General features: G+C 35.0%; 1 protein-coding gene across 1 annotated transcript in view; it reads left to right on the top strand.

Annotated features, from left to right (window-relative positions):
• The window catches only part of CNTN6 (contactin 6), a 517,724-nt gene that overhangs the window by 454,060 nt on the left and 39,768 nt on the right, over positions 1–23,896 (top strand). Inside the window, exons 13-17 of the mRNA XM_069084074.1 lie at positions 4,416–4,591; positions 4,953–5,070; positions 6,597–6,755; positions 6,848–6,997; positions 14,286–14,356. Of these exons, the coding sequence (XP_068940175.1) occupies positions 4,416–4,591; positions 4,953–5,070; positions 6,597–6,755; positions 6,848–6,997; positions 14,286–14,356 (674 nt within the window). The remainder of the gene's footprint in view (positions 1–4,415; positions 4,592–4,952; positions 5,071–6,596; positions 6,756–6,847; positions 6,998–14,285; positions 14,357–23,896) is intronic.

Genomic DNA, 23,896 nt, shown 5'->3' with positions numbered 1-23,896 from the left:
TCTTTTTTTTATCATAGCTTTCAGGATGTCCAATAATTCTTTAATTTTGTCTCCTCAATCTATTTTCTAGGTCAGTTGTTTTACCAGTGAAATATTTATTATTTTCTTCCATTTTTTCCCATTCTTTTCATTTTGTAATATTGTTTGTTGCTATCTCATGGGATCATTAGCTTCCACTTTACCAATTCTTCTTTTTAAGGAATTATTTTCATCAGTGAGCTTTTGTACCACGTTTTCCTTTCCTCCAATCCTACCTCTTAAAAGTCATTTTTTCAATTAATTTTTGTAATTTTTTTTTTCCAGTTTGCTTATTGTGTTTCTAAAAGAGCTCTTTTCTTCAGTGGATTTTATTATTACTTTTACTTTATTTATTTATATGTTCATTTGTTTATTCTTTTATAACATTTCTCCTATACTGCTTTATATTTTTATTTATTTAACTTCTGTTTGGAGTCAATTGAAGTTAAGTGACTTGCCCAGGGTCATGAAGCTAATAAGTGTCTGAGGCTGTACTTAATCCAGGTCCTCCTGATTCCAGGGCTGGTGCTTCATCTACTGTACAAACTAGCTTCCTTTTCTTTTTCTCTTTTTAATGTTATTTTATTTAGTATTTTTTGTCCTTCCTTTACTAAGCTAATGACTTTTTCCCCAGGATTTTCTTTCTTGATTCTCAATTCTCTTTACAAATTTTCCTCTACCTTTCCAAACTAATTTTTAAAATTTCTTTCTGCTCTTCCATGTGTTTTTATTTTTCCTGAGACCAATTCATATTTTTCTTAGAATGCAGCTATTTTGACATTGTTGTGGCCTTCTGATTTCTTGCTTTAATCTTTCGTGTCACCATAGTAACATATTTGGGTTCTTTTTGTTACTTGATAATATTTTCAGCCTATTTTCTCAACTTTTTAATTTATGTTAAATTTGCATTTGCTTTCAGGGTGGAGGGGGCACACTCTAAAGCTTCAGAGTTTTATTTGTTTGTTTTCAGGTTTGTTGTTTTCAGGCATAGTTCTGCAGATCTGCAAGTTTTCAGTTATTGTAAAATGCTGTGTTCTAAAGAGAGGTGTGGTCACTGCTCTCCTGGCCTGTACTCTGGTCTTTAAAAAAACACAAGCACAGTTCTCTGCCCTGAATCTGTGATCAGGGTCTTTGCTCCCTTGCAGCCTTGAACTTCAGCACTCTAGCATTCCTCCTTACCCTGCAACCATTACCCAGATCACCTTATTGGCAATGCAACAGAGATCAGTGCCCAGTGCCACTTAAAGGTCTGCTATAATTTCTCTCTGACCATTTTCCAATCTCCTTATACTCTATGACCTGAGAACTCTTCAATTTGCTGCTACAGATTCAGTTGGCCCCAAGGCCTGCCCTGTTCTTGCACCTGGCTTAACCTACTGTTGGCTGCCTTGCACAGGAGCCCTGGCCCTCGTACAGCCTGTATAGAGACCTAGAACCTCACTACAGGCCCACACTGTAGCATGCGACCTTGCTGTTGGCTTTTTGGGTGGGTTGTGGGTTGGACTATGATTGTCTCTTGCCCCAGTGAGACATACTTCCTCTGCCAACCTTACAAGTCTTCCTGTGATGAAATATTATTTCACTATGTCCTTTATTTGTTTTGCTACTCCAGAATTTGTTTTGAGGTACTATTTTAAAGTTATTTGGAGGGAAATTTAGGAGATGTAGAATGCATTCCTGCCTTTACCAAATTGACTGTGCCCTCCACATGTTTAGTTATTCCATAGAAGATAAGAAAAAGAATGACATATTTCAATAATTTAATGAGATATTAAAGGGGTTCATTATGAAGATAAATCCATATTTGTGGGCTTTAAAACCATGGATTCTTCACTGTTTTCTTTAACACAAAAACAGCAAAACCACAACCACAATGAAAATAAAAACACTTAGTAGAGATGACTGTTTATCTTAAGAATGTACTTGGAAACTAGAATTAGCACTTTCATAGGTGAGCCTCTAATTCTTAAATTTAAAATATTTATATACTTCTAATATGCTGGATCATGACCTAAATGAATTATTTAGCTCGACCCTTTAAGCTGCACTACTACAATGGACTATATTTGTAAAGTCAAAATAACCATATGACTTTCAAGTGTTGACATTATTGCACGATATTTCAGCATGTTCACTTTGGATTTGACATAAGAGGATCTCTACCTATGTGAGCCTGACCTGATCGTTCAACCTTGTTGCCCCTCTCTTTACTCATCTGTAAAATGAGAGTGATTAACTAGATCACCCCAAACATTCATTCTGATTCTGATCTGTGATCATGTTCCCTAAGAATATAGGTGAACATATTTCCCAAAATAATTACACCTGATCTCAATATAAGATGTATTTACCTTTGAAATAGAACATGACCAAGGCAGGAATAGAGCATGAGGAGATGACAGGGGAAGATACAGAGGGATTGAAAAAGATCAAAGAAATGCTCACATATTATTCTTCAGTAACTCAATCTCATGTTTAGAAACCCTCAATATAATTTTTCTAATATATTTAGCAATCACTTATGTTACAACTTAAACCCCTTTCCACTTATTTTCATCTCTGCATGATAGAGTACAACTAATTTCCATTTTCTGTTTCCATTTCCTATATGGAAACCTCTCATTTTCATTAAAGATAAAGAATGAAAAGCCATGGTCCCTCATTATACTTTTGACACCAATTATTTCAGTAAAATTGTGAAGGGCATTTCATTTCCCTGTATCCTACCTTCCTTATCCTTCATAAAGTAACAAAAAAATTCCTTTTTTTCAGAAGCAAACTCTGTGATGCTATTGTCTCTATTTCTTAGAATTAAGGAGAAAATGGGGGAAAATATCAATGAATCATCTGCTTACTAGATTCATGTGATAGAGATCGTGTTCATATTTGATTTGGTTACATTTATGACAAACACCACACAATCATCATTGTACATAAAGAGTATCAAAGAAAGGTATATGTTAGCTCACACAATGGTTGAAAATCATACAATCTGCATATAATCCTGGAGCTTTTGTGTCAGTCAACCTCCATGATAAATACTTATAAACCATGGAAAGAAAAATCTTGTCAATCCATCTTTTATAACACTGCTAAAGAGGTATTCTTAGAACATAGATTTGACTATGTTCACTCCCCAATTCAATAAACTCCAATTTCTCCATATTGCCTCTAGGATCAAATTCAAACTTCAATTTGGCACTTAGAGACCTTCACAACTTTGTTTCAACTTATGTTTTCAGCTTTTCTCTACCATTATTCCCTTTAATACACAGTACAGCGCAAATGACCTTCCTTTTCCTTATATATGTCATTCTGTCTTCCATCATTATGTCTTAGAACACACTGTCCCTCTTACCTGGAAAACTTACACTCCACTCCCACAAAAGTCCAACTTTCTTTCATAATTCATTTCATGTACTACCTACTATCTGAGGTCTTTCCTGATCCCTACCATTGCCTCTGGCTTATTAATCACATTGTATTTACATTGCACGTATTTGCATATGTGTCCATGTTGTTTTTCCTTAAAAAAAGAAAGCTTCTTTAGGGCAAGGTATTGTTCCATTTTTGGTTTTGTATCCAAATAACATTGAAACTTAATAAGTATTTGCTTAGTCAATAACTTGGTAGATTTTACATTATGATGAACTTTTGTCAAGGACAGCTAGGTGGCTCAGGGGATAAAGAGCAGGGCCTGAAGAAAGGAAGATTACTTTTCCTCTCTGGCCTCAGACACTTATTGGCTATATGACCCTAGACAAGTCATTTATCATCACTTACCTCAGTTTCCTCATCTATAAAATGAATTGGAAATGGAAATGACAATCCGCTCCAGTATGTTAACCAAGAAAACCCCAAATAGGCACAAAATAATTGAAAATGACTGAAAAAGCCAAACTTAACTGCTAACTTTTCCCAGTTACCTATGCCCAGTCCAAGATACTTATGTGAAATTTTCTGACACTTCTCCATTTACATGTTTTTGTTTTAAATTAAGTATAAAGACAAATTCCTATAGACAAACCATATGCAGTGGTAATCATATATATATATTTGTCTGATTGATAAACTGCTAATTTCAGTATTTGAGAGTGAGAAAATTCTAGATAGGGTTTGTTTCATAGATTTGTGGTCTTGCTGTATCATATATTCTGCCTCCCATTAAAATAGGTACAATTTAGTCCAATTTACTTTTATTTCTCAATTCCACCAGAATAATAAAATTTATCTTCTGATTGATTCAGAAATATTTTACGAAAAAATATTCAATGTAGTGGAAGATTAGACCAAATTTATTATTTTCAAAACTAGTGCACTGTTTATTCAGAAATCTAAATAAGTCTACTCCTATGTTATAATACTATTAATAATTAAGACCATTTTGTTCTTAACAGAAAGGACCATAATTACTGTTCCACCCTCTCAAATGGATGTTACCGTTGGTGAGAGTATAGTCCTACCTTGTCAGGTGTTCCATGATCCTTCTGTTGACGTTGTATTCACATGGTCTTTCAATGGACATGTTATTGACTTCCAAAGAGGAGTACCTCATTTCAAAAGAATCGGAGGAGTAAGTTTCTTTATTGTGTAATAAAATGAAGCAAGACCTTGGATTGCAGAAAGATGTTTTTATCATTATTCTTCATATGAATGTATATTCACTTGTTTTATGCAGCTGCATCTGTTGTGTTCTTGGTGGTTTTATGTATTTCATAAAGATGCTTATGTTCCATGTGGAATGTTAATACCTAAATAGGGGGGAAAAATAAACAAACCAGTGATTCAGTATAGGAAATGAATGATGATGTGAGTGAATCTTTTAATTTCACAAATGTTTCGCTCTTGATAGTTGGAAAGCTCTAGCAATATTCCAAATGGAAGACCTGCTGTGTGTGATTATGTATTGATACTTTCGTTCCTTTTATCTCCAGGAATCTGTGGGGGATTTGATGATAAGAGAGATTCAGTTGAATCATTCCGGAAAGTATGTATGCATGGTACAAACGACTCTAGACAATCTATCTGCAGTGGCAGATATCATTGTTAGAGGTAAGGTAAAAGTGAGAAAATATGCAAGCATAAGGCTTGAATATATTGTCAGAAATTGGGCAGTTTTAATACTTAATTAGCTGACTCAATGAGAGGCCAAGTCCTAGTAGTGATTCTGTAAAATCTTATTATTTTCTAACCCTAGGGACTGAGTGGAAAAAAAATGGACTTTCAATTAATCAAGTTTGGATTATCCATTTTTCCCCCATTAAAAATCAGCAGGGGGCTTTGTTGGATGGAGAATATTAGTCAATATGAATAATATGTTATTCTGAATAAACTGGTATTATTTTAGGGTAGTTTTATTGCATATGTTCTCTTATAACCTTACACAACCTTTGTAAAATTCTCTCTCCAAGTTAGCTTTTAGAGTAAGGAGTAGAGAGAGATATCTTATTATTTGGATTAGTTATTTATTATGTCCAATTACATGCCACATCTAAGAACTCTATTTATGGAATACTTATAAGGACTTTTCTATCACCTTCATGGTATTTTAGTATATTTACAATGGATAAATGGTCTCCACTATTGGAGAAGAAAAATCTATGAGATGAAATGTAATTAGGTTATGTCCAAAGTTTTACACTGGGATCCAGACAATCAACTTCACAAGTACACATCCAAGGAGACGTAGTTAGACACTGGTTTGTTCTAAGAACTGGAGTTTTAGTGAACTACGAATTCAATAGTATTTATTAATGTGATTTTGTGACTAAGAATGCTAAAATATTTTTAGACTACATTGAAGGGCACAGATTCTAGAAATAAGGAAGTGATAGTCCTACTGTACTCTGTCCTGGCCAAAAGATATATGGGGTTTCAATTTTTAATTGGGACACTACAGTTTATCAAGGACCTTAATAAGCTGGAATGTGTCTAAAGGAGGACAAATAGGAATGGGAAAGAGTCTTGCATGATCTATGAAGTTTAGTTGAGGAGACTAGGGATGGTTGTCAAGTAGAAGAAGGAAGTGGGAGGAACATGGAAACTGTCTTTGAGTAGATTCATGAAAATAACTTGTGGATTTATGGGAAAATTGGATTAGACTTATTCCAAATACCCCAAAAGAGCAGAACAAAAAGTAATGAATGAAACTGACAATAGGAACATTTTGCCATAGTGTAAGGGTTAAAAAAATTTCCATCAATTAGAGTTATTAAAAATGAATATCTTACTGGGTAGTTTGTTTCCTCTCTTTAGAAGTCTTCAACCAAAGACTGAATGAACATTTACTGTGTATGTTGAAATAGGAATTCTTTGAGGAGTACGGATTGAACTAGATAGTGCAATCCCCTTTGATTCTGAAATTATTTAATTCTCTAAAAATAATCTCTGAATATATTGTATGAATTAACAAAGACTTTCAGGAAATTAATACTCTGTCTATACTTATATGATTCACAATTTTTATTTTCCTTGATTGCCAAAAACAAACTACTTGACTGTCAAAGAATAAACTACTCCCATCACAAACCAATGATTTTAACAGCTTTTTGGTATAATCACAAAATATCTTTTTACAGGTCCCCCAGGCCCCCCAAATAATGTGAGAATAGAGAACATTTCAAGTACCACTTCTCAGCTCTGCTGGAGACCAGGAGTCGATAATAATAGTCCTATTCAAATCTATACTATCCAGACTCGGACACCTTTTACTGTAGGCTGGCTGGCTGTTTCCACAAGTAAGAAATATTTATTATATTTTCTATGGTAATAAGTTAATTTAATTTGGCTACTGTGAAGACATCTGACTTATTCTCCTGAATATTTTCAGTTCCAGAAATTCTCAATGGGAAGATGCACACTGCAACAGTGGTGGGTTTGAACCCATGGGTGGACTATGAATTCCGTGTTGTTGCTGGCAATAGCATTGGGATTGGGGAGCCCAGTCAGCCATCCAAATTGTTAAGAACCAAAGCAGCAGGTGAGCACTAATGATTTCCTGAAATTTGGGAATCTTTTGATTAAAAATCGATTCATTCATTAAATTATAATTTCAGTACTTAATGTGTGCTGCATTCTCTCCTAGGACATAATGACAAAACTATCGATCAATTTATATACATATTTATTTCAACATGTGTGTATACACACCATATCTATCTACATTTATATACACATATGTACATAAATATGCATGTATGCATAGTGTGTGTATGTATATGCTTGTATATTCTTATTCCATGCCCTGAGGAAGCATCTTGTTTACAAGAGTAAATATTATGTACCAGTCTGAATAATATCCCTAGTATATGGGGACGGAACTTTTACGCAGGAGCTCTATATCCCCCATAGCTGCCAACCAACAACTATTCAAAAGGCAGTCAAGTCAGCCTTACTTAAACTGCAAGCCACTCAGAGAGCATGTGCTGGGAAGTTCAAAGCACCGTCATCACCATGAACACTATGGAAATGGCCTAGAACCATGACTGTGTGCTTCTATAGAAGAGCGATGCTTCTGCCTCAGCATCAAATAACACTGTATCATGAACTGAAATAATTTTATTTGTGGAAAAGGTACTGTAGAGGCATTGTTACATCCTTTTCCGTTGTATCCTAAAAAAACAAAAATAAAACCCCCCCAAACAAACAAAGCTATGGGACATGTCCATATGATTTTAGCTGAAAGCTCCCATATGTGTTGTCTTACCATTAGAACAGGAGCTCCTTGAAAAAGTGACTGTCTGTTTTTTTCTATTTATATTCCTACTGCTTAGCACAGTGTTTTACACATAATAGGTAAATTGATAAATGTATTTATTCATTCACATCAAACATATACAAAGTGGGTATAAAATATAAAGTTTGAGGGAGATCCTTAATAATTGGTGAGAATAAAAGTCATTTGTATTAAGTGATATTAAGAAAAATGGAAAAGGTAGAAATAAGAAAATAGTGTATTAGGGTCAGGAGAAAATGGAGAAGGGACATATAATAGGGGAAAAACAACCAAAAAGGTCTGTTTGGTTGTCACAGTATATGTGAGAGCAAATAATGTATGATAAGACAGCAAACATTGTCCATTATGTCCATCGTGAAAAAATGGAAGAAGGACCTAAAATATTATAATTTTGCACTGACATTCAGGTTTTATAAACCAAGGACTTCCTTTCTAGATTGTATTTCAAAAAAGCAGATGATGTTGCCGCAGACTCTTAAATTTAGTGAGTTGATTATTTTTGAGAGATAAGGTAGCATACTTAATAGATACCTGGCCTCTGATCGGGGAAACATTGATGTAAGCCGTCTTCTCATACTCACTGGCTAGATGGTACTAGGCACATTATTTAACCTTTCAGTGATTCAAGCAACTATTTAAGGCTAAAAGATGCAGAGTAGGTACTGACCTGCATTTTAAGTTTCCTCCTTGAGTTTTCTCTATACTAATGAAACTGAAGAACAAGTTTAAAAAATGATATAACCAAACCAGCCTGATAACGTCAAGGATATCTTAGAAGTTATCTCTCTATTCTTTCATATATTATTTTTTCTAGCCAAAATCCAGAAGAGAATCAGTAGATTTATGAATGTAAATGAGTTGCTGCTTGTTTCATTAAAATGTTGTAGCCAAGAATTAATTGAGCCTCTGTTAGTGCAGTGAGCCATACATTTCCATCTCTCTCAAGTATGACCTACTTGAGGCTTCATTGAGCAGTAGTATATTTTTGCTATTCAAATGAGCTACCTCCTGAATCCATTTAACAGGAACACTAATTGAACATCAACTGGTTCATAGACCAATGGCATCATAGTGGAACCTGGCAGGAAAGTCATTCCCATCTTTCTCCCCTTAATCTTGTTTGTTTCATTCTTAAACTCTTGAGCTCAAGGTGTCAGTTATTATGTTTGCGGTATTACCTTATCAAACAAGGTTCTTTTACATTTAATTAGTCAAGCAAAGAAGGACTCGGATTTTCTGGAGTACTTCTTAACCCCCTTGTTTACCCTAGAGAAACACAGAGTGTAGAAGAAGAAACCAAAACATTTTGTCCCCAGTGATTTTGTAGAATCATCCAGGCTAGTGATGTCAAACTTGAATAAAAACAGGGACATTAAACCTAACATAATGGTTTCTGCAGGTGACATATTGACTTAATTGTAAAATGTAATATTATCTGAATAATGTACAAATATTTTAATATGATTAATATTATATATATAATCTATATCAAATTGTTTGCTGTCTTGGAGAAGGGACAAGGGAGGGATAAAGAGAAAAAAATCTGGAATTCAAAATCTTATAAAAGTGAAAGTTGAAAACTATCTTTACATGAAATTGGAAAAAAGTAAAATACTATTAAATTGGGGAAATTAAATGTCATTTATGTCTTATTTTATTTAATGTATTTTGTTAAATATTTGTCAATAACATTTTAATCAGTTTCATGTCATATTTGGTAGTGTTGCACAGGGAGAGGACACGTGGCCATGGCATACATAGGAGTCATGTTCGAAACCTCTGTTTCAGCTTTAATTGAATGAGACATTATTGGTCACCCATTCCTAATCTTTAATTTTCTAAATATAGGAAATGGATTCCCATAGAAATGAAGTGAATTTCCCAAGGTAATATAGTTTATTAATCGTTTAACCAGGACTCAAAGTCAGACCTCTTGACTTCCAGTAATTGTTCTTTTTGTGACAGCTTCCCTTTTGTCCTTTTAACAATGCCTGTGTTGCTGGGCTTCTGTTAACTAGAACTATATATGAGCTGGTCTTTCCTGCTTTTGTAGCCTAATGGAAATAGTTGGTGATGAAGCTTGTTTTTAAGCTATGCATTTTTGTGGCTTGTCCTGGACTCTGAGAAAGGTGACACTTGACTTAGACTCCTACCCCTAGGTGAGGAGTCTAATTTACTAGCTGGATGGAAACAGCTGAGTGATGTTTCTATAAATTTTCAGTTTTCTGACCTGAAAGAGTTATAGTAATGTCTGTAGTCTGTGACAAAATGGATGCAAAACTGGACTGGCTTCAAGTTACACATCTAACATATCTTGATTGTAAGACCCTATTGAGTCGTTTAAGTTCTCATTACTCTAGACAACTCTGTAAGACTAAACTGCAGAGCAGGCACAAGTTTGCATTGATGGAGGGAGTTTATTCACTAGGACTGCATCAAAGAAGTAAAAAGATGAGTCTAACCATCCCCCCACCTTAAAAAAAAAAAGAAGGCGATAGTTCACATCTCATAGAGATATGATCAGATTAAATTATGGACATAAATCTTTGAACAATATATAAATATCAATCAGTTTTAAGAAGCTATCAGATGTGGATGAGTCCTTGTAATCAACAGAAACTATTTTTAGTATAGTTTCAGCACATTTTGTTTGAAAATGGACTAAGTACAATGATGTTCAATTAACTAAAATCAAAATATAGATTTTTAGACTATTTCTGCAGAAAGTAACTTACAGTGCAACTAATCAAATGTATTCCTTTTAGTCAGTCAGTAAACAAGAATTTATTTAATGTGTTCCACTGTGGCAGCCATTGTGTTAAGTGCTAAAGATACAAAAAAACAAAAACATCATCTCAGCCCTCAAGTACTTTATATTCTAATGGGGGAGGAAAACTGTAAAAAAAAAAACAGTGTAAATAGGATTATGCAAAGTAGAAATCCTCACAAGTCTATTAGAAGAGCTGAAATTAGAACCCAGAGCTTCTAAATCTAATCCAGGTGACTTTTCTACTTTCAGACACTGCCTTTTCTCATGGAATATTGCCATGGGCTGCTCAGTGTCCAGCACTTAGCATGATTCGGAGACGTGAATAAGAAATGACCAGGCCATGTGGGTAGTTCAAGTAAGAATGATGAACTCCATTTACTGATTCTTAGGACAAGGATTTTATAGAGCAATGAGACAAAGGAAGAGGACTCAAGTTTTCTAATCATTAGCTAGTCTGTTGTATCCTGGAAGTAGCACACAGATTAGATAATTTGATAAGGATTTATTATCCAGGAGACCCAAGTCTTAGGGTAAGACCTTTGATCTAGGACTCAGGTATTTGCTAATGTAGCCACAGTCATAAACGGATACAATTGAGAGCAAACTGCAAAGCCAAAGCTTCAGTCTTCAAAAGACATCACATTTAGAGCTGACCACCCAAAGATACCTGAGTGCTGAATCAAATATTATAGCTCTCAATAACTAAAATCTTGGGGTAGAGCCTATTGATCTCAGAACTCAAGTAACATCCTTAGAAGTGTAACCCATAACAAAGAACTCAGAAGCTAACTTAATAAAAAGTCACATCTCAAAGAGATTCTTGTTTTAAAGTCCACTATTAGGATTTAATATCTGAGTTCTGAACCAGGCTTCCATGGCTGCCCACAGAAGATGAAACAGCTTTTCCTCTATTTTCTATTCTTTCTGTTCTTTTTTCCATTCTTTTCCTCTCTCTTCCTTTTCTTCCTTCCCTCATTTCGCTTTCTCTCCTTTTGTTCCTTTCTTTTACCAAAAAAAGACAAATCTGATCAATAATGTTTAAGTTCAAGTCAGAATTTTCTTGCCTTTAAACAAGGTCATTTTAAGCCAAGTGTTCCTTGCAATTAAAGCAAGAAGGAAAGGAGAACAAATAAAATTTTAGTATCACTAGGTAGCAATTTGATATTCTTATTGTTAAGAGTAATCATTCATTTAATTTACCACTGTCTTTCCTCTGAACCAAAGAATTGGTTTTCTGTTACCTCAACTATTTCAGTGAATCCATGATCTTATCTCATCTCTGTCTATCCATCATCTATCTCTATATGTCATCCAATGATGCAGACCATAACCCATCCACCCTGCTTAAATGTGAGACTCGTCTCCTTCTTCCCTTAGATTATTGATAGAGGGTCTAGTCAATATGCTGGGGCATTTTCTTGTTGTTTATTTTAATTTGAACATTACAGTCCTATCAGTGTAGCATTTACACTCTCAGTTCTGTTTTCCTCTTGTTGCATGCCTGTCCCCCCAATTTTTCTATTATATATCTTATACATTATAACCTTTAGAACATGTTTTGCACATGAGTCCTCACGGATAATATGTTCCTGCCTACTTCTCTGCCTCTCCTGCATTTCTCTATTGCTTTGGGTTCATCTACTATTTATTGATATGTACCCATTTACAAACACGTAGATAGATAGACAGACAGGCAGGCAGGCAGGCAGACAGACAGAGAGACAGACAGAGAGACAGACAGACCGACAGACAGACAGACAGACAGACAGACAGACAGATAGATAGATAGATAGATAGATAGATAGACAAATATTTTAATGTAAATAGGGTGGGATTTAGTGTAATTATTACTTGCATTCAAGTTTAGCATCTAGCACAACAGGTAGCCAGTTTTCTCAGTGTATAGAGAACTGGACTGCAGTCAGGAAGATTTGAGTTCAAATTTAGCCTCAGATATTGTTAGTTGCATGATGCAGGGCAAGTCACTTAACCTCTTTTTGTCTTAATTCACTAGAGAAGAAAATGGCAAAACACTCCAGGAACTTTTGAGGAGGTAGCTAGGTGGTACAGTGGATAAAGTGCTGGGTCTTTAGCCAGGAAGACCTGAGTTCACTTCTGGCCTCAGACACTTACTAGCTGTTTGACCCTGGGCAAGTCACTTAATCCTGTTGCCTCAGTTCCTTATGTATAAAATGAGCTGGAAAAGGAAATATCAAACCACTCTTTGCCTGGAAATCTCCAAAAGGGGTCATGAAGAGTCAGACACAATTGAACTGATTGAACAGCAATTACTATGGACTCTGTGGCCAAAGACAAGTAATTCAATCTCTTCGGTTGCCATAGGCATTTTAGTAGTACTCTTAAATTGTAGAATTTATTACAGTGTATCAGTGAAAGGAATTTTCACTCAGAGTCCTTTTGGTCGATGAAATCATATATCTATGACCCTCCCAACAAAAAAAAAATGAAAAGCAAATTTGTGTATGTATAAACTAAAGTATCTTGCTAAAATGAGGAGGTAGTTTACTGGATTTTTTTGTGAGAAGATTTGGAAATACATAATTGGGGCAGCTAGGTGGCACAGTGAATAAAGCACCAGCCCTGGAGTCAGGAGATCCTGGGTTCAAATCCAGCCTTAGACACTTGACATATTTACTAGCTGTGTGATCTTGGGCAAGTCACTTAACCCCAATTGCCTTGCCTTCACCCCTCCAACAAAAAGAGAAAAAAAAGGAAAATACAAAATTGATTTAAAAAATATCCTCATTGCATGCTTAGCATGATGATATGTGGCAATAGTTATTTCTAAAGGGTCATTTCTAAAAAGTTAAAAGTGTTTTTCTCTCATTATAACTGGAAAAAATATGCTTTTCATACATTGAAAAGATTACAACATAAAGGAAAAGTCATTCTGATAACCATTGATTAATTCCATCTTCCTTTTTATGTTCATTTGAACTAATACAAGTCATTCTAGTATTTTTTTTTCTTTTGGAGGGCAATTGGGGTTAAGTAACTTGCCCAAGGTTACACGGCTAATTTGTGTGTGTGTGTGTGTGTGTGTGTGTGTGTGTGTGTGTGTGTGTGTTAAGTATCTGAGGCCGGAACCAAACTTGGGTCCTCCTGACTCCGGGGCTAGCACTTTAATCCCTGCACCCCCATTCTAGTATTTTCAGTGAATACATTTCTCTAGCTAGTAGAAATTATGTAAACGAACAAAATGAAATTATTCTCAATCTTGAAATGAAGTATGCCACCGAGAAATGAGCTTTTCATATATTGTTCACTCTAGCATGGGTTTTTTTAGTCAAGAGAAAATTGTTTAAAAAGTTGAAATTTTCTGATGACAAAAATAAAAGATCTTTTTTCGTTTGTTTATTGAAAAAATAATTAATATAATGCCTCAGTAACATGTTTACGGCACAACTGTGTAATTAGTCTGGGAATCAGCAGTGTCACACTTACCATCTGAATGGAACATCATTTTGCCAATTAGTAGATGATGAATAATAATGTCAAATACATGATGTTACTTGGTTTTTTAATTAATCCTGGAACTTGGGTACTCCTATATCAAGTACAACAGTGTCCTCTATCTTAAAATTTGGAAATATGTAAACATAATTTATGCTCAATAAAAATGTAAAACTATATTAGAATGTCCTTATTCAAAACTTTGAAGGGTGAAATACCAAAGCAATAATCTTCTAGTAAAGCATGGACTAGGATGATGACCATTCTGCATTTCTCTTTGTGATTTAGTCCCTGTAGTGGCACCAACAAACATCAGTGGAGGTGGAGGAAGTCGGTCTGAGCTCGTCATTACGTGGGAGGTAAATTTAAGTTCAGCTAAATTATTTTGAAAGGGAAAAAAAATATCTATCTGGCCAGGAAGATTTCTAGAAAAACAAGCAAAAATCAAAATGGATCCTTTGGTCATTGTTAAGATAGAAATATCAAAACTTAGTGCTACATTAAAAATTTGCTCAGAAAAAGCACTTTGAAATATATTATAAAATGAAAGAATTTAGATAGTGTTATATAAATCATCCTTATAAAGATGATTCATTATGAAAAAAATTATCCAAAATCGGTATGCATTTCATTAGAGGTCAACAGTCGTGGAAAATTGAGAGCAATCCCACAAAAAAATCCCAGATCTTGTGATGCCTTGGCTATTTCTCCTTAAGCCAGCGAACACTGCTTCAGAGAGCTAATGCGTGTGTTTGGTGGATATACACTTTTTTTGGTTGATGTTATGACTATTTGTGGTTGTTTAGGTTTGGTTTTGAAATTTGAGAGCATGTTGACAAAGCATCCTTTCTAGTAACAGTGTAATTTACAGAGGATCAAGCACACCAGTGAAAACTGGACATAAACAAATCAAGATATGTTACATACAGTAGGCAAACCATATGGTGTTTAGATTCAATTTTGCAGTTTTCTTGGGCATGCCTGATGTCAGGAAGACTCAACCTGTGTTTTGAAAAGGATATAACCCATTCTCTTTCTAGCAGATGGGCTGAAGATTAATGAAGCAACAGAGCAAAAATAAGTCCAAATAAACCAATACATTTTGCTCTTATGCAGGTTATATTCCAATCAAAATCTGAATAATTCTGAAGCAGTTGCCATTCCCTAATTCAAGTACAGGGAATTTCTGAAAATATTTTTTTTTACTCTATTGGAATTAAATGCTTGTTCAACCAAAAGCCCTTGAGCCTCTAGCTGGCAAAAGCACTTTCACATGATATCTTGTCTGTCCAAGCCTCCCACTGTATCATTGAGGTCTCCTAATGTATTGGGGTCAGATGAACCATTTTCTGCATGGAATAAATTGGCTTATGGTCAACCCTGGATAGTATTGCATTTCCTCCCTGTGATCAAAATGGCCTAAAGGTAGGTAGGAAATTGTTTTTAACACTACATAAAATCTTATAGCTCCCTAAAAATAGGGAAAAGATCATTATATATATATACATATATATGTATATGTATGCAGGTACGTACATATCATAAACATATCTATAAATATATGCAGAATAATAGATGTACACATGTACCCACATATTTGTATATCTGTAAATGTGCACACAAACACATACATATATATATCTGAGAATATTCACATATATGTCTGTATGTAAGTTTATGTGTATATGCTTTATGATTTAGATTTATGTATGTGATATATTTTGCTTTAACATAGCAAGCTCTTCTCAACACTCTGGTAATATCCTTTCCCAGACTAAAGTACAGAAGCACATGACCCATAATCTTGCTCTCAAAGTTACAAGTTATAAATAAGGGATGATTATGATTTCAAAAATTCCTCTTTCTCTGTATCATTTTTATTAAAAGAGAAATAAAATGGAGAATATACAATAAGTCTAAAACAGAAGCAAGCTGACCTATTGAATAATTTTTTCCACTATAAATATTTAATTTGTGGAGGCAATTCAACTGCTTCATTTGTCTGAATGGTTTATCAAGTTGCCAGATTTTTGACAATCTCTGTGTCACTAAATATATGCTGTATTTTTCATTCATATGTTTTGAATCTTGCAAAATAGACACTAAGCTAAATTCTACCAGTAGTCTAAGGAGTACATACAGTGTGTCTAGCAGGTGCATACTTTTTTGGGGGAGGGGCTGAAATACCAATAAATGCTACCCCCTTATAGATAGAAGTGTCTTACTGGCTTGTAAAACAAGAAGAAAATTGTGAAGGCCCTTTAAAAAAGCCCCAAAATGTGTCATTGCACAAACAAAACCTCTATTACATTTGCCAATGGACATTGTTTGATTAATAGGAGAGTGAGCAGAGTATATTGGAAAGATCCAAGAAAACCAATTCTGGAAACTTATACTGTCATTCCATCTCTGTCACCAAGTAGTCATGAGACCTCAGTTCAGTGCCTTCATTTTGTAGGACCTTTCTTTTTCTCAATATGAAAATAAGGAGGGTTGTATTCAATGGTCTTGAACCCTGTTCTAAAAGAATATATATAGTCAGTATGTCTTAGCTTTTGGTGGTTGATTCTCCTAGGCTGGAAACATACTTCCAATGACTACAGGAGATTGAATATAATAAGCCCTAATTCTCCCTCTTTGTAGTATATTTATTTCAGCTATTTGACTGAGCCCTGGACAGTTATGTATCTTCAAACACATATTTTTTAGTAGCTAGGACCATTCAAAGCCTAGTATTTTCTACAAAGTAGCTATCTAATGAATGGTTGTTCAATAAATTAATAGCCATCTAGGAGGCACAGAGACCACATGCTGCCCTTGGAGTCAGGAACAACTGACTTTGATTCTAGTGTCAATTTTTGACTATGTAAATAACCCTTAGCAAGTTATTTAGCATTAGCCTCAGTTTACTCATCTGTAAACAGGGATAATATTATCTACCAAACCAGGTTGTTGTGAGGATAACATAACAAGCTTTGCAACATTAAAGTTGTATATATTAATCCAATTTTCAGCTATAGACAGCAATATATTTGAATGATATTTTTTTCCAATGACAATAACTCCCTCCCCAGATGAATTCATGATTGTTTCCCTTCCTTTGTATGCTTTGTTTCACTATAAGAGGAAGTCACCTTTGGAGTCCCCTCTCCTACCAGTGAATCTTTTCCCTAACTTTTTGGCTCCTGCCTACCTTAGAAGATGTAAAGACAGAACATTTGTTTCCATACTTGATAAGCTGGACTTTGATCTTTTTGAGAATTAGCAAGAGAATTCCTAATTGTTCTTGACTAACACAAACAAAACATAATTTCTCTCCTTACTCTGATGAACTCACTAACCATCTTGATTAAATCCAATATCACAGAAGCATCAAAAAATTATATTCTCTACAAAGTAGCTAAAATTCACATAAATCTCTTCCATGTAGTTTTACATTTGACTCTCTCAAGTCTGATCCGACTGTGAAAGAGAAGAATGAAAGACAGGAATTAAAGCTATATGAAAGCTCTAGGGACAGCCTCTATCCAATCCCATTCCCAATTGTTACTGTCTTCTGATATACAGGAAACAAAGATTTCTCTCTCTCCCTATTTTCCATAATCTAGTGTAGTCCAGATCAACATGGATATTTCATTTCTTTCTATCATTTCAACTCTGCCACCAGATATAATTGATCACTCATTTCCAGTGTGGAGTCAATTTCTTTTTTATGTTTTATGTCATTCCTTGCAATATCTTTAGGTTTCTAGGAAGATTCTATCTCACTTTTTCTTGTAGTTTCAGTATTTATTTAATGTTTAGCACAGACATTACCAAACCATAACACACACACACACACATATCCTTATACTTAAATATTATTCAATGGATTGCTTCTGTTTATTTCATCCCTCCAACATGACCAATTTCTTCAAGCTTACTCATCCTAAGGTCTTTCTTATACATGTATTTTTGCATGTAGTCAACAGAGGATACAATAAGACACAATGACATAATTTTTCTAATTTTTTAAAGCATTGGATCTACCTTTAGATTTAGACTTGAAACATTGGATCTACCTTATTGTCCATCATTTATTCATCATTTACCTGATTTTCAGGTTATACTTACCTTTCATCTAGTGGTTAATATTAATTATGAATATTATTAGAGTATGAACATCCTATATAATAGGCATTGGATCTGTGATTTCATTGATATTAGAAATTCTCAGATGAAGGGTTCCATGACTTGCCCAGCACTGCATAGCCAGTATGTGACAGAGTAATGGCTTGACCCAGGATTTCCAGATTCTGAAGATGGTTGATAATGAAACCTTTCACTGACTTGTTATATTGTTATAGAGGTAGGTTTCTCAAAAAGAGTTATGATTAAATATTTGTCATTCTTCAGATAGAAGCTGAAAATATTGATGTAGCAAAGTTTAAAACCTCTGGAAACATAAAGGTTTAGCAAGAAAAAAAAAGCATGCACCATTTACTTAATCAGTGATGGAATGAGAAACTGGATTAAACTAATGATTTATTTTGTCCAAGGAACTCACAGGTGAGTAACCTCCCTCTACTCATGCAGGTTGATTCCTTTTCTCCTCTACACAGTTTTAGAGAGTTTTTCAGATCACTGAGAGTTTAAGTGACTTGCCCAATGCCATACATGTAAGCAATATGTGTGGGAAGCAGGTCTTAAACACCGATCTTCTTGGCAGAAAGGCCAGTTCTTTGTTCCAAAATGTCATGCCATGTTCCATTTCCATAATTGATAGAGAATTTCTTAATTACTCTCCAAAAACAATTTTATGTGATCAGTCCCACACATATGATATATATATATATATATATATATATGAGTGTATATATTTGTACTTACATATGCAGATATGTGTATATATTCTTTTATTAGAAATTAAATGAAGAATATCTGTATCTGGTATCTCCATGGGCCACTTTAACAAAGGAAGCATTTCCATTTCAATTCTGCACTGCTTATGGGGTTGGATTTTGGGGGGGGGTGGTGGGCTTTCTTTGAATGTATTAGAACCTTTTTTAAAAAATAGAATGCTTCTATAGAAATTAGTTGAGATTGAAGACTTGAAGCTAATAAAGGAATAGTGACTCAGCTAAATACCCACTTCTCACCCCTTTTGTAGGATATCTTTACTATTCCCCCACAATGGCTATTACCTTCCTCTTTGAAATTTCTTTAAAAAAAAATCTACGCATCTCTTCTATGTCTGTAGTTTTCAAGATGTTGTCTCCCTCTTTAGATTTTTATCTAATTGAGGGTAAGAATTCTTTTTTTTCATTATTTATATCTTTAGCCCTTAGAACAGTGCCTAGAATATAGTGTTTGATAAATATTTATGGGCTGAATATTGTCTTACTTGTAGAAACTGAGCATTGTGTATCAAGGAGATATCATGTTTGATGTCCCGGCAGGCCCACTTCCTCCCATTGGGTCTGGCACAGGGCATCTGTTCCACATAGTCATGCTAAATTGTGAATTTATGATAACTGTCAGAATTTTCATTGCCTTTGAGTCACCTACAATTTTGATTCATCAGAAATCATGGTATTCCATTAATTTCTTCCCTATAATAACATTAGAAAGATATGATTGGTAAAAAAGGAAGATTTTTATTTTTATATTGGTAATCACATGAGGATACAACTGTGCAGTTTCCAAAATACATTCCAGCCCAGCTAATTTATCCTGTTAATTTCTCAGCCCAACTCATTGCCTACCTGTATATTTTTCTTTAAATTATCTATCTGAATTATCAATCCCATCTATTATCTTTTTCTTTGTTTCATACACACACACAAACACACACAATCACTCATTTAGTCACCTACCTAGCTATTAATTTTTCTGTCTAATTATGGAATTATGGATTTAAAACTAGATGAGGCTTTATAGGTTATCCCAACCCAACCCCCTGTAAAGCCAAGCACAAGCAGCTCTCCAGAGGACTGCTGCTGTGAATAGCTTAAATTTCTGATCACATAGTATAGCGAACTCTATTTGTTCAGCAGTAAACTAAAGCAAAACATTCACAGAAACCAAAGTACAGCATTCACAATGATATAACATAACAACTTATCACTAAAGTGACCACATAGTTTTAAAACAAAAGATATCACTCCGTAAGTCCTTAACTCAAGCATCCTTAGGAACAATCCTCATTAAGGAATACAAACTACAAATGTCTTCAACCCCTAGTTCACATTGCCTTATTCTCATCAGTCAGAAAAACTTTTTTTCTTCTTGATTGGAGACTAACTTCCAATCATCCTTAACTCAATCATTCTCAAGGTGTACAAGTTCTTCCACCCCTAGGTCACAGTAAATCATGATCTTGGCAGCCAGCACTAAGTACCCAAGGAAAGGTCCTTTCATCTTGACTTGCTGCTGGCTCCCAAACTTCATGGTTCCTTTTCCAGGTTCCCAGCTCTCCCAAATTCACCCAAATATCAGCTGGATTCACAGGTAGTCCAACTCCTCATCCAGTTCCTCATACAGTTCCCATTCCATCCTGATGTTCACAATGACTAGACCACGTCAAGCCTTTCACAATTTCTGTTTCTGGGAAGACAAAGCTTAACAATAACATTAGCCACAATAACATTCATCTACATTGCCGGCACCATCATCAATTCATTTTCTGCCTGTGAAATCAACAAAGACCCAAAACAAGGTCTGAGAATCAATACAAATCATCAGTATAGTCCCAGGACCTCTGAAAACATCAGTAAAACCCTCCTCCAGGATTTCTGTAAACAGACAATGAGAAAATCCTCTTTCAGGGCTTCTGAACCAGCAGTAACTTCCCAAGGCTTCTGCAACAACAACAATGTACTCTATCAACAGACAGATCTGACAAAGTAACATCAACACAGACAGACAAAATGCAGGCTGCCACAGCCATGCTTCCTCCCAGTTCTGCTCAGTCCCAGCTGCACTTGAGCTTTTATCTGCTGTTAGCTCCTCCCTGTTCTGCCCACCTCTTAAGTCCTTCCTGTTCCTATCTTTGGCAAGTCTCTCCCACTGTGGACTTCACAGATTCTGTTTCTTAACAAAGACTTGATATAATCAGGGAAAGACTCAAAGACACTTGAACTGAAACAAGGTGGTAAATAATTAAGTAACTGAAACAAGCCACTAAGTACTTCTTTGCTTTCCATTACACCCCCTCCCCTCCTCAGTTCATAGGTTATGGAAATTAGGAGCGGTCTTAACTTGTTCTTGGTCACATATGTAATACCTGGAAAAGCTTAGTTTTGAATTTAGGCCCTCCTACCTGAAATACTGCATTTTTATTCTGTTGATAAAAAGTGAGATTCTTATCCTTTTAAATGAGTTTTATGTTTTGTTTTGTTGCTGTTATTTTCCAGCCTCTTTCTTTTTCAGTTTGAGAAGATAGACTGTTATATTTCCAAGACCTAAATATTACCTTGATAGTATTTAGCACAGCTTTGATGGCACAATCTATGATCTGCGAATTTTGAGGCTTCAATATTAACAGGGTATCCATCTATTCAGACTATGTCCCAGATGTCCTTAATGAACATTTTATGTGAATGTAACTTTTCCTTGGATAGATTGATGTTAATACTCTTTATTCTCAGTGAAGCATTGACTAGATTATTGGAACACCAGACTGTGCCACACTATGTGATACCATAAACAACAGGGGTTGCCAATTGAGTGGATATGAGGGGAGGGAGAGAGAGAGAGAGTGGTCATATTACATATCTCTAACTTTAAAATATTAAAATCTGTGTTATTAACAAAATAATGTTGTTCTCAAGAAACATAAAAGTTTAAAGAAAAGACAGATTATTTTTGGAAAAGCAATGACTTCCACATTGGAAATATTGAGTTTGATGTGCCAATATGACATCAAGGAAGAGATGCACATCAAGTAATAGGGGGTAGAAATAATATTTAATGGGCGGCCAGGTGGCTCAGCGAGTAAGAGCACTGACTCCAGTATCAGGACGACCTGGGGATAAAATCTGGGCTCAGATACTTAGCACCACACCCAGAAAAAACTGACCATGTAACCTTGATCAAGTTACTTAACCCTGATTGCTTAAAAATAAATGAATAAAAAGGAAAAAAAGAAATAATATTTAAAACTGATATTAATAATGAATTTACATTTGAGCATCATCTACTTAATCATGGTAATTAGAACTATAAGATTAGATGAAACCTTTGAAGAAGAAGACAGTATAGAAGAATGAGAATTGGGTCCAAAACAGAACCTTTTTTATATATCCATACTAAATTGGATAGGAAATCCCTATTGAGCTTACAAAGTAGAATAAAGAATAAATAATTCAACTTAATTCAATAAACAAATTAATTCATTTATAAGAATTTACTCAACATGGACCCATGGAAGTATCAGCTAATCAGAGTTCAAAGTTCAAAGAAAGTAACAGAAAGTCAATGGAGATGGTTTCTGGGTAGTTTTGTTGTGAGAGAGGATGATATTAATAACCACTCAGAGTTATGTTCTTTAAGAAATCCTTTTACTCTGTAAAACTATCAGAGTAGTATACTACATCTAGAGGATATGCCAAAATTTAAATGAAACATATTACCTGGTCCTATGGAACTTATAGTTTGAGTGGTGAAAGAAAATAAAGATACCAGCAATAAAAAATAAAGAATAAGAATATTAAAAAGGAAACCAGAAAAGAAATTTAAAAAATTAAACCAGGAAAGAATAATATGAGAGACAAGAACAATTGTTTTTGCCCTTTGTTCTCAAAGAAGACCATGACATCAGGAAGATGATGTCATGACTTTCAATGTTATGACTTGGATTTAAGTGAGGGAGGACTGTAAAAAATCATCAGCCTCACTTTCTCCTCTGGAGCCATCTGACTCAGGTCAGATATAGATCAGGACAACTTGAGAGTGCCCAGGATTTGGCAGGAGATCTTGGCTTTTTAAATCTAATGTCTTTTGGAGTTCTCACTTTGACTGAGGAACTGCCTTTTCAGTGATTAGGGCTGTTTAAGAAGTGAACTAAGGGATGCCTCCTTTAATCCAAATAAATAAATAAATAATCAATCAATCAATCAAATTGGGAGGGGAAGACCTTAGGTTTTCTGACCAAAAGAGTAGCAATTACTATCAACATTCACTCTGAACCCAAAATTGGAGCATAATAGAAAGAAACTGAAGATTTTGAGCACATGAATGACATCAACAGATTCACATGGGAAAATAAAAGATAATGCTCTGGGCATGGAATAGTCAGTCCTTTCAGGAGGTTTTTATCCATTGTTAATGAAGGTCTATAGTGCCATTTGCTGACATTTGTTCATATTCCTTTCAGTCAGTGAGTCAAAGAACCAGCCAAAAAGGATTTATTAAGCATTACTATATTCTAACTGTTCTTGTTCAATCATTTTCAGTTGTCTTTGACTCTTCATGACCCCATTTGGGGTTTTCTAAGCAAAGATAATGGAATGGTTTGCCATTTCCTATCCCAACTCATTTTACAGATGAGGTAATTGAGTTACAAAAGGGTAAGTGATTTGCCCAGGATCACACAGCTAGTCTGTGAGCCTGCATTTGAATTTGGGAAGAAGAGTGTTCCTCAAACCAAGCCTAGAAATCTATTCAGCAGTACACCTAGCTAGGCATTGTCCTAAACACAGGGTATACAAAGAAAAGGGGAGGGCTATCTAGGTTGTGCAGAGAATAGAGCAGCGGCCCTGGAGTAAGGAGGACCTGAGTTCAAATTCAGCCTGAGACACTTAACACACACACCAAAAAACTATCCATGTGACCTTGGGCAATTCACTTAACCCCAATTGCCCTCAAAAAAAGGAAAGAAAGAAAGAAAGAAAGAAAGAAAGAAAGAAAGAAAGAAAGAA

This window comes from Petaurus breviceps, unplaced genomic scaffold (assembly GCF_028583685.1).
Source record: "Petaurus breviceps papuanus isolate PSGF00001 unplaced genomic scaffold, PetGlider_PUasm1.0 174, whole genome shotgun sequence".
Lineage (NCBI taxonomy): Eukaryota > Metazoa > Chordata > Mammalia > Diprotodontia > Petauridae > Petaurus > Petaurus breviceps.
Note: the sequence above shows the minus strand (reverse complement) of the source record. Positions and strands in the feature narration are given on the sequence as shown.